The sequence below is a fragment of the Lycorma delicatula genome, chromosome 8 (assembly GCF_047948215.1).
Source record: "Lycorma delicatula isolate Av1 chromosome 8, ASM4794821v1, whole genome shotgun sequence".
Lineage (NCBI taxonomy): Eukaryota > Metazoa > Arthropoda > Insecta > Hemiptera > Fulgoridae > Lycorma > Lycorma delicatula.
Window position 1 is genome coordinate 26,131,580 of NC_134462.1, and position 12,699 is coordinate 26,144,278.

Below are 12,699 nucleotides of genomic sequence, written 5' to 3' on the forward strand. Positions count from 1 at the left end.
AATTGTCTACGCTTGAGAAGAATTTTTGTTCCTGAACATCATTATTTTCTTTGAGTCCATAGCAATTGTTTGACAAAAGTATAAATTTGTGGGTTTTTCTTTCCTGAAGTTGATAAATTAATTAAGAATATGTCTGAAATGCTTCTGTTGCTGTGACAGAATTAGCTTCAGATTTCTGAACTGCATTATTAAATAACTGTAGAGTACCATAGAAAAATTTCAAAAAAGTTCATTTTTCAGATTTTCAAAAAAATCAAACATTAATTTTGTGCATTTGTCACAAGAGAAGTATGATTTTAGACCATAAAAAACAAAATAATTCTTTCTATTGAAGGTAACAGATTAAGGAACATTGTGCTGCTATAAAGTAATACATTTTTGTAATCTGTTTCCATAAATATACAGAAATCTTTAAGTTTAATCTTTCAGTATACATGTGAAAATATTTATAAATTTTTATTACAATAACCTCTATATCCAGGGGTAGAGAATCACATGCCATTTGTACTGAACTGTGTACAATGTGGGCTGGACAAACAATACCTAAAATAGGTCTATCTAAATCACTTTGAAATTTTCTGAACACATTTTCATTCCCCTTTCTCATCACACCACCAAAATTATTGTTAGTATTATCAGCAGTACAACAAACCAACTTTTCTTCAAGTTTGTAATTTTTCACACACTGCAAAATACACTGAGTCAAAATTTGAGCAGTTTAAACTGACATTTCAATGAAATTTAAAAGTTTAACTTGAATTCCCTCCTCCAGACTCAAATATCTTACAGCAATTGGAATGTGTTTTACTTCACTTCTGTTTGAGCTCCATTGTTACTGGTACAACTTTTTTTTTCCATAGAACGCAACACATCAAATGCAAATGGCAAAATAAGGTTAACAATAATTGCCTTGGTTGTGATTCTAACACATGAAAATTTTGGGTCACATAACTTTTTAACCAGTTTAGTTGTGCAGTCATGTTTTGAAACTGAGTTTATATCTAGCAGTGTGGTATGAAAATGTAGCTTTTTTAGCAGCACATTCAGATCACTGTTACTGTTATTCCCATCTTTGGCTTTAAAAAAAATCTTTTATGTTTAGTGAAGCAGTAACATTAGTAGCACTTCTATGTTTAGCTGTTTTCACGTGGTACTCAATATCACCCTTTCCTTTATGTGAAACAGAAAATTCTCCGGGACATTGCGTGCAATAAATACGTTCATTGTTACGGTCATTACACAATTTTAAAAATTTGTATTCCTGTTGCAGGTTAACATTAAATACACATTTCCTTTTGCCACTGCTAAAGTATGAGACAGAAAACGAATAGAGATAAAATGATTAAAAATGTCTAGACGAGTTATTTCACGCACAAAAACAACATAAACATACTGCCCCTGTTTTGTTGCCAAATGACTAAATAAAAAGTTGTGGTGAGACCAGTAGCCACACCTCCATCAAAATGGACATCAGCGTTTGCTTCAAGGTTGGCTGAGAGATGCATGGCCATAAGAGAATGTTTAAAAATGCGATGTCAAACATATAGGTCTAAAATTAAAAAAAAAATCCTTGCCAGTCATAAAATTCTCAAAACCTGGACAATTTTTGCAACAATTAATGAGAAAGTTTATTTCTTTTATTAGTTAAGATTTGTTCTTCTTGATGGATCTCTTGCAACAGGTTTCTCTAGAGCATCAACAAGGGAGGTCTGTCCGCCTCTCCCTTGTAGAACAGACCGGAGTCCGTAAATTAACCCAAAATCAGGGGTATGAACTGAAGTAGAGTTCACCAAGGGAACTAGGACTAAATTTCGTTTTGCGGACATTTTTAAGATACCAGAGCACACGATCTGCGACTTTATTGCAGACTCTTATAGCCCCCGTAACACATTTTATATTTCACTTTTTTACCTCATAAGCGCCTACTATTAAAATCATCATTATTATTACTAATAAGTAATCCGGCTTTTTTATTCGGATGAGAGTCTCTTATGAGTTTCATCTTGTATAACAGCTACCGATCTCCCTCAGGGGTCTATTTTAAAAAAATTACCGTTCTTTCTTTATTCCTAAACCATTAGTAACGCATTAACGATGGATTATACTCAGAGCACAATTTATCGTCTCTTACACGATGCGAAGATTTTTTTCTCTAGATAAATGCAACTAGGTCATAAGTAAATACCTGCTTGTAGAAACGTTTTTCCTCCGAATGTTAATCCGTTGACAACAGAGTAAGTGAAATAATGCCTGCTTGAAAACACATCCTCTATTTTAAGAAATCAATAGAAAATAAAACGACTTTGATTTTTTTTTTTTTTTATAATACTGTTTAGAAATCAATAAACAAGCATTTGCATAAACTAAAAATCTATAAATATAAAATCAAAATTTTAATTTAAAATGTTACTTACGTAATAGAAGTGAATAATAATCAGAAAACGAAACTTACCTAAAAAAACAAACAAAATAGTTATTGGTATTTATTACAGATTATAGTTCACTAAAAAAAGTATGTAGTTAATATATATTTTAAAACAGTACGTATACAATATAGTTTATTTCACATATAATTATTTATCCTTATTATAGGAATAATAACTTAATGCATATTTAATCAATACATACTAAAATTATTCTTAAAAGGAAGACCGACTTTTCGTTATAATATTAAAATATATTATTTGTTTAAAATCGTAATTTAATTAAAAATAACGAGAAGAGATCCTCCAATCAAGCAAGTTTAAACTCGCTCACCACCATGATTCACTGTATAAACTTGTATGAAATTACACCAATACAAAGTCAACATAACCACAAATTGAGGTTATGTTGTCTGTTGTCGAACTTAAATTGAGCGTAACTGAAAAACGACTCGGTTAGTCTTCATCAAATTTTCACATGCACAACTACAGATGCTCTACCACAGCATATCTAAATTTCAATGAAATGGTTTTGTACATTTTCGAGCCACAAATTTTATATATAGGCTTATAAGGAAATTGCACTTTAATTGAATGGTATTTTCGTAATCCTCATACCATACAACGTAAAAAAAAAATCAATTTCATCCTCCAATATCACTGTGCGACCGACTGTTATACCGTACATTTCTTCGAAAAGTCAGTAAAAAAGAAGCATCTAAATTTTCATTTGGGTCTACTATGTTCAGAAAAAAAAAATCTTTAGAAACCCGATCCTACCCGCAGACTACGTCGATTCACTAAGAATCACTTCGCACTTGTCAAGTGCAAGGAATTAGTCTAACCGTAACTGTCTTAAGAGAAAGGACTAACTCCGAATTATCCTAATTTTGTAAATATTATATCCATTCCTAAGATTATCTAAAAACAGTATCATTTTTTGTTAACTGTTACTGAATTCTGATGACAGAATTTTGTGTATATATATATATATATTGTTTGATACAGGTAACATTATTTCTTCAAATGTCTTTCCTTTATGGGGAATTGTTAGCACAGAAAAGAGTAAAAAATCGCAGGAAGCAAAGTCCGGTGAAGTTGGTTTGATCCCATATTTTGCCAATAATTTCTGGATAAATTATGATGAATTTTCCAAAAGCTGAGATCTCTTGCTTCGAACAACATCTCTTAGACTACAAAGAAAAGTTATGTAGTAGTTTTTATTGCCAATTTGTAGTTTGTCCTTGAGAATCATGACAATGTTTCAGACCATACATCACTACTTATCCAGAGATTCATAGTAAAACATACGATCGATCGACTTCAGCAGGCTTCTTACTCACCGGATGTTTCCTGCGATTTTTGACTCTTTCCTAACCTTAAATTCCACTTAAAGGAAAGAGATTTAAAGATTGACTTGCACAGTAGAAATTAAAGACTTTTAAGAAATTGAGACTTTTGAGATGTGGATGTGGCACACAATGAAAAATGTTAGACGGCAACAAATGAAGTATTTAGGAGAATCGTAGAAAACAGAAAAATGCTATACTACTTGAGAGGAAGGGGATTTATTGTTGGTCACTTCAATGAAATATACTAAACAGTAGCCATTTTGGTCATAGTTGTAGTCTGAAGTATTTTACATCAAATGTTTTCTTTTTTATGTATTTTAAAATTGTCACAATTTTACCCTTTTTATTTAAAATGTTTGAGTTGCCTCCTATGGTGATTTCGGGTGTGACAAAAAATAGACTTCAGACAGGAGTAATTGCTAATTTTTTTTTATACAACCCTTTAACATGCTCTGGGAAGTATACTTCCCACTTATTTAAAAATATTATTTTATTATTGCCTGGGAACTCCAGTGGGCTCCGGGAAGTATAATTCCCACATTTGATAACATTAGAACTGAAAATGGTAAAATTTTGAAAATTATAAAGTTATTCTATTGACAGTTGTATTTAAATTTCAAATAATAATTAATTTAGGAAGAACAGGGATTGGAAGGGAAATTAGGTAGGGATGATGCACGTCACCAACACTGTTTAAAACATATCTGAAAAAATAATTAAACGCTGCCTGAATGGGAAAAGAGGAATAAAGATCGGGGGAAGTTTTGCTAATGACATGGCGGTACTGGTGGAGAGCCAGTACTGACAGGATTTGCCCGAATGAGAGAACACTATGAATGAATCCGTCTTTAATCTTATTTCTATAAATGGAATTTTAGGCTTAGGAAAGAATCAAAAATTGCAACATTGCTTAAGATAAGCGTGGGCCTACACTTTGAAGAGGACAAATCACGGAACTAAATGAGTTAAGTATTTTTTTATGGGCCAAGATTGGATACTTTTTTAAATCACACCTCTATTATAAACTTCGGTTTCACGTAACTTAATTACAATTACGGTTAAAAACAATATAGTAAACGATCCCTACCGTTGATGACGATATTAAAAATAAAGGACTGCCGTGAATATCGGTAGATTGAGATAAATAATGTAAAGAAGTTATCCATCGTCGCTTAATTTCAATTAGAAATTCTACAATACGAATCTTAGATATACAACACGTAATTTTTTCTTCGCATTCTCCTTAGTTATGTACATGTGAATAAGTGTGTTGGAGATACAAATTAGCAGACTGTACTGGTAGTTATTTACATAACAATAAAAAAAATACCTTTCGGCACGCCAGAAGACGGAGGTAGATTTCACCGGTGCTAAGTAGGGGATAAAAAAGCGTTCCAGTTTAAAGTTAAGAAAAACTTCAATTTTACTCAATACGAAATTGGTTGTTTACTCAATACTACATGTTTAGCATACGACAAGCACCATCTTCTTACAATTTCAGCAAACATTTGGTCGTCCCCTACCGTAAGGGTTGGTTATATCAAAAGTTGTTTAAGACAAAAGTTGTAGATAATGTTTAAAGAACAAACGACCACTTTAAACCGATTCGATATTGTACCTATAAAGGGAGGTATGATCTATTTTTTCTTCGAAACCCCATTTTTTACCCCCCCTCCCCAGAGCCAATGGTTGATCTCAATGGTGATATCAAAAAACTTAACTTAGATAAGTTTTAGGCCCTTAAACAATTTTAAACAATTCGATATTTCACTTAATAAGAAAGTTATAGCTATACTTTGTTTATTCGAAAAAGCTCCCCATTTCCTCTCCAATGGTCCGATTTTGCTCATTAATGAACTCGACCGAGATTTTGGGTCGTTATATTTTACGTATAAATTTGAAAGTGATTGTCGCAAAATTACGGCTGTTATCGTGTCCACAAGAAAGTGAAATATATATAAAAAATGTTGTAATTTTACGGAAGGCGAATCATGGTACCCATTACAATAGGTAGCTTTCTTTTGAAATCTACCTCAAAATGTAGGTAAATATTTTTCCTAATCTTCCTGTAATACGGAATTTTGTTTCTATAGGTAATAACATTTCTGGGGGTAAAAAATGTTTAATTTTAAGAATATAAAAAAATCCAAAGTAAAATCATCTTCATTCCAGTGAAGATTGTTATATTTAAGTCAATCAGTCGAATAATTTCTGTAATATATTGAATTCAATTCTTCATAATCATTTTTGAAATATGAAGGTTGCTGAAATACATTTCAATTTTGAAATAAATAGAATCGATCTTTTAGAGTTTAATTATAGATTAAATTATTTTTTTACATGGTAGGTAAGATGTTTACTGTTATAGTTTCAAACTTTTTTAAAAAAAAAATAAAATGAAAATTCTGTTTTTATTTTTTTGTGCGTTTTAAAAACTGTCTGCTAGTCAGAATGGAAAACTGAAGAATTTTTAATTTAAAGGAAAATAAAAGTTAACAGAGTTTAAACGGTATAAAAAATGTTATAAGTGTTTAATTTATTTCTAAAAGTTATTCATACAAATGTTATAATTCTATACATTTACTTTTGAACAGTATAATTTTCACCTAGTACTATAACTCTTTCATAAAACCACGTCGTACACAAACAAGAAATCTGGGTGCATTCATCGGTACAAATCGCAACTTTATCTGTCAGTACTACTAATATTGATTTGATATCAGATCCTAATATTTGATATGATACGCATGAGATTTACAAAAACAGTACAGGACATTTACACAAAAAGTACAGGACAGAACTACTAAATCTAGTTTTACACTTTGCATTTAACAAGTAGTTATCATACTACAGACAAATTATCATTAATAATAACAAAAAAATTTTGCTTACTCATCGTGTGGAATGATACTGATGCAAATTCATAATATCCATTAATAAAATTTGATAAATAATAGTAAACCAGTGGTTCCCAAACTCTTCCGAATCACAGCGCCCTTTTTCAATTAAAATTTTTCCACGGGCCCTACCATAAGTAAAAAAATGACTACTCGTAACAGATAAAAATAAATAAAACTTGTGTATCTTCATTACTTTTTTTTACTTTATTAACATTAAATTAATAATTATAGGGTGCCCCTGTGAATAGGGTGCTCCGCGGCTCCCTGGAGCGCCGCAGCGCACACTGTAGTTAACTATGACTAGTTTATACATCAACTGAAAGAAGTCAAAACTCTAAAGTAATTTTTTTTAAATTGTAATACTTTCCTGGCATCGGTTACTTCTTCTTATGTAGTGGAAAAATAATAACATATATTTATACATAACTGAAAAAGAATCTAAAATTTCTTTTTTGATACTAAGATTTCTTTTATGATGAATTTTTAAAATTATGTTAAAATAAACCAAAAAGGACTTCAAAAAATCTGTATTTTTTACTTTTTCTGCTCCCCTCCAAAATGATCTTACAAGAAATTTTTTTTGATTTTATACATTTACTATGTTAAATGGAAGAAAACAGAAAAAATTCCACTAAAAAGTGGACAACTAATAAAAAATTACCTAAGATTCTTTTTATGGAGGGGAGGATGAATTACGATGAAATTTTATTGTAATATTACCACTAAAATTTTATCACTTAATAGTATTAAAATTTTAAATAAACCCCAAAAAGTTTCAAAAAATTAATATTTTTAACTTTGATTGGCTTGCCCCTTAATATTGCCCTTAAAGTATTTTTTTTTTTATTACTTGCACTATCACTATACCCCGGAAAAGTTTTAAAAAATTTGATTAAAAACATGCAATAAATAAAAATATATTTTTTTAATTTTTGAACAAAATATTTTTTAATTTTGGGACAATTTTTTTAAAAAAGATGGTTAAGATGCAGGCATGTAATGCCTGCATATAAGCTTAATATAAAGTGCGATAATGTTAACAAAATTTTGAAAATATTGACCCCCCAAAATCTCCCATCCCCTTCTCCTGGAGATATTGATCCCAAAATTTTACCAACAAATTGCCCCATATACACGAATGTCTGTATAAAATTTCATCAAAATCGGTTCATCCAGTCACGTTATTAAGCTTCAAACACGCCAATGCAAGTACATAAGTACTAACATTACCCCCATCTTTATTTTTGCTTTTTTGGTGTCCTTGGTTCATGTCCCATTTTTTGATTAATTGCCACGCCAGGAAGTAAAGATCATTCAATTTAAATATAATAAACTTACTTTCTACGCGAATGGAAGCTAGCGTACGTAAAACTTTTTCCTTCATATTCACCAAAAAATCTGGAATCTTGTAACTGAATGCGGTTTATTTCATTCCCAGAACATCTTCCATATAGTCTATGACATTCTTCAGAAGATGTCTGACCCTCTCTGAAATAAGTACAATTAAACATACAAACCCAGAGAAAGTAGTATCTACAAGTTTTGTTAAATCAATAAATACCTGAAATAAAATTTATTATGCTTAAAACAATTTATTTTTAATAAAATATGACATTGTTAACCAAATTGGAATGTATTTTAGTGAGGAGGATTATATGAATGAGACAGTACCTGAAAAAATGTCACATCCTTGCTATGAATTGAACCCAAGACCGATTTTAAAGTCAACTAATGATTGATTGTCCACATTCCAATGGTTTGGGATTCCCAGTCAAAGCTTTTGGGTCAGGATTTTTAAGAAACTATGATAAATTTTTTTCAAAATTTCACAGAATGAATATAGAAAATAAAAATATTAACTGTAAAATAAAATATCTAATTTTGGTAATTTTTCTTAATTTTACTGAGAATTAATTCAGTAAGTACAGAAGATTTCCTGTAACTGTTGAAATCTCCTTAGAAATGCCATTTAATAATAGCTCTTTTCATTTTATCTGAATTAACTGAATATTATCAGAGATACTTGCATATAGATACCGTGTAGTAATCAGGGGAGAGAGGAAAGGTAATAAGCTAATTTGTGTACTATAGAAGTCTCTTTGCATCACATCCATCTTGTCAATTTGGGGCTCGTAGTAGCCGGATCCCATATACATATAGTGGAGTATACCTGAAATGTTTTACACCTCTGGTTCACTAGGATAATAGGTGTTACATATTATTTATTATTAATAATAAAATGGTGGTGAGAAGGTAGTATCGAAGAACTATTAGCATTAAAACCTACCTGGTTTTCCCAAATGTGTTAAAACTTTTAATAGTTTATTGTTTTTATTTACACTTTCCTCATTGGAGGACAGACATCATCTTCATTCCACTCATAGAGATGAGTTAAACAGTAAATAAAAATCAGCAGATAATTATTCTTATTCTTAATATTTTAGTTTATTTTTGGGATATGCAATACTCGCAAGATTCTTTTGCTTCATTATGTTTTGATATCGATCATTTTCATTTAACTAGTTTTATGCATTTTCTATTACTTTTTTGTGGACTAATTTTTTCTAAATTTTGCTTCCTCAGTGGAATGTTAAATACTGCAATACTTATCTTGATTTTTATCTTCTATTCATTTCATTCATATTGTTTTTATAATCATCACATTTTTTAATAGTCAATAATTCTTATGACTAATTTTTGTTGAATCGAGCTTCTTAAAATATAAAAAGAATTATTTGTATTTTTGAAGAACAATATTATCTTATAATGTCTATCAAGTACCATTAACAATGTGGATTTTGCTCTTACAAAATTCTTACTGAATAATATTTAAATACGTATAAAATGTCAAAGGTGGTTTTACAAAAAAATTAGCGTAAAAAATTTCTTAAGTGTATCATTTCAGTTTATACATTTTTGGATTGAAATATTCACATCTATTAATATATTTGTGAATGTTTATGCACTATTCATAGTATCTTCTTTAACATGATTTGTAATAATACTTTTTCCAAATGGAAAAATGGAGCTTATTATTAACACATATAAAAAGTATATTATCTTAAATTTAATAAGAATTTAACTTTGTAGAAGCACTAAAAAAGGGTCATAAAGTAATAAAAAAAAACATTGTAAGCAGTAACATACAATGAGATAAAATGACCTGCAAAAGAAATTATGCTAATGAGTTGTGTAAAGATGATATCAAAAGGGAGAATCAAGAGGTAAATATTAAAAATTAAAAAACATAACCGACAAAAAAAATCATTGCCGACAAACATTGCTCTTTAATGTAGGATAATTAACAATATAGGATAATTAAAGAGTATGCAGGTGACAATTTTGTATATATTGTATATTTTTTCTACTTTGTTAAATTTATTTAAACATATATACATCAGCAGTTGAACTCCTACAGTGGAACAAATATATATATATTTGTATGTATATACATACATATATATACCTTAAATGCATTACACTCCTTTTTTGGGCAGTCATGTAAAAACACTAGTAAGGCAACAAATTCACACGTATGAGATACAAGATTTCCAAATCATTAAAAATAAAGCGCGAGATGTGAGTTATTCAAAAACAACCCATTCATCTGACAGACTTTTTTTTAAATTTATTTAACACACACACACATATATATATATATATATATACATAATATGTTTAATAATATATAAATATTATTTATACACTAAGTCACTCCTGGTAACATAAGGATTCCAACAGTGGGTCATATATGGGTCCAATGAGCTGGTATGGTGGAGCAAATGTACATACATACATATACATACACCCTAAATACATTCCTTTTTGGGCAGTTTTGTAAAAAGCTCTAGATTAGTGTAAAAAATCAATCGCATAAAAAAAAGGAAGAAAAGCTGTAATAAAAAAAAACTGTGCCAAAAATAAATATATGATAAGTATGTGCAGATCGTATATAAAGTAAGTCTCCTATTTTTTTCTACAATTGTTAATTTATATTATTTTGACCGATGCCATATCTACAAAAAATACTGGACAAAAATACTGTTTTTTATGCGATTTTAAAATTTTTGGCCTTCCTCTTGTTTCTGAATAGATGCAACATTATTCAAGGTTCCTACTTTTGAAAAAAAGGGAAGGAAATTGCTTTAATATGTTCTGTATGTATGATAAAACATAGAGTATGTGTTCACTGAAAGTAGATTCTTGTGGTAGTATAGAGATCACAATGAAATTAAGAACAAACAATGAAAAATGTACTAAGTTTAAATAACTACTTACAGCTTTCACAAATGTAAGCAACTTATCAATTACTGTAACATTATCATCCAGAATACCACCATGTTCTTTGTGTCGTAGTTTAAAGGCAATGGTTTTAAATAATTTTAATAATATCAGCATTAAAAATAGCTGTGAGAAATATAGAAGGTGCTTGTCACCTTCAGAGTTGTGATATACTTAATTGCAAAAATGGCTCTGGGTAGAAAGGAACGGTGAAACCGGAGTTTTAGTTGGTAGGGTGCGGGCACACATACGCTCTATAACATCTAGTCGAATGCGAGTCTGCCACTGATATACTTAATTGCAAAACTGGCTCTGGGTAGAAAGGAACGGTGAAACCGGAGTTTTAGTTGGTAGGGTGCGGGCACACATACGCTCTATAACATCTAGTCGAATGCGAGTCTGCCACTCTCCCACCTTGTGGGGGTACATAGATGATATCCCTCCACAACATCGATAACCCTAAAATTAAATTAAAACATTTCAAATTGTTCATTATTTATTGTTACTACTTATTTCTATGTAAGTATTATATATTCATACAGACAGGTATACATTTGATTATCAGAGCACATAACACAGTATCTTAGCATATAAAAATATTGTTTTTAAACTACCATGAAAAAACCATGAGGTATGAAATTATAAAATGCAGAGTAGTTCTTGAAAAAAAAAACTTAATTATTTGTAATAATCAAGTTTTACTAAATAAAAACACGTCATTTTATAGATTTTAGGTTGTGAAATACTGAATAACTAGATGGTATGAACCAAAAAAAATCTGGAGAAACTGCAGTCAGTATAGATCATATTATTTTTTTTATTAAAAATATGAACTTTGTCACACAAATAATAGTCAGCACACACCAAACGACTGAATAAACATAAATTAATACTTATTTACACTAGCGGATGTCCTATTTAATAACACGAGTACAAATTCTAAAATCTGTTCAATACACGTTCATTTGTCTAGTCTAGACTTTCTTAGCAGAAAGAACTTATTGAATTTTTTTTTGATGATTAATTCCTCTTACAAGCTTCGAAATTTGTGAATTGAAATATGAAATATAAGTAAGTTTGGTAGCATATGAAAAATGCCATGCCTCAGCGGTTGAATTCAAACCTATCTGATACTGAACTACAATTTGGTATCACAAAATTATCTTTTAACTTTTCCTTCATTTTTTTAATTTTTTCTGCTACTTGAACAAGAAAAAATGCAGACATTTAACTTTGGTGATCTTCTGCAGATGGTTTATTAAATATGGCTTCAGCTATTGATATTTATTCTTATTTCATACAGCCAACTTCCGAATGATTTTTCCCTGAGATGTTTCGGTATTGTGAAAACAGCCTGTAAGGAATGAACCACACACCTTCTCATGTAGAACCCTGTTTACTGTTACTGGCAGAGCTTGCTCTTGCCAATTAAGTCAACAATTTACTTACTTTTTTTTTCTAAATTACAATACCTGTTTCAGTTTATAATTGTATTAGTTTGTGCTAGTAGTTTTCTAAGAATGATTAGCGTTAAATTAAGAGTGACAAAACAACATTTTAAGGCACTCTGTCTTGACAAATAAAAAAAATAAAATTTATATAAAGCCACAATAAACTAATTAATAGAGAATGCAAAAAACTATAAATAGAGGATTTTAAATAAAACTTGATATTAATAAATCTGATAGCTAACATAAATTAAAATTATATTCTAGCATCAACCTTGCAATTTATTTAATAATC

General features: G+C 29.9%; 1 protein-coding gene across 3 annotated transcripts in view; it reads right to left on the reverse strand.

Moving 5' to 3' along the window:
- The window catches only part of LOC142329149 (uncharacterized), a 177,264-nt gene extending 169,107 nt beyond the window's left edge, over nucleotides 1-8,157 (reverse strand). The window contains exons 1-2 of one of the 3 annotated variants that reach the window (XM_075373490.1): nucleotides 8,014-8,157; nucleotides 2,415-2,452 (exon numbers count right to left, since the gene is read on the reverse strand). In XM_075373490.1, the coding sequence (XP_075229605.1) occupies nucleotides 2,415-2,452; nucleotides 8,014-8,059 (84 nt within the window). In that variant the 5' untranslated portion in view covers nucleotides 8,060-8,157. Of the gene's footprint in view, nucleotides 1-2,414; nucleotides 2,703-8,013 lie in introns of those variants that run through there. The other 2 variants (XM_075373491.1, XM_075373492.1) reach the window with 2 other exon arrangements.
- Nucleotides 8,158-12,699: the final 4,542 nt, after the last annotated feature.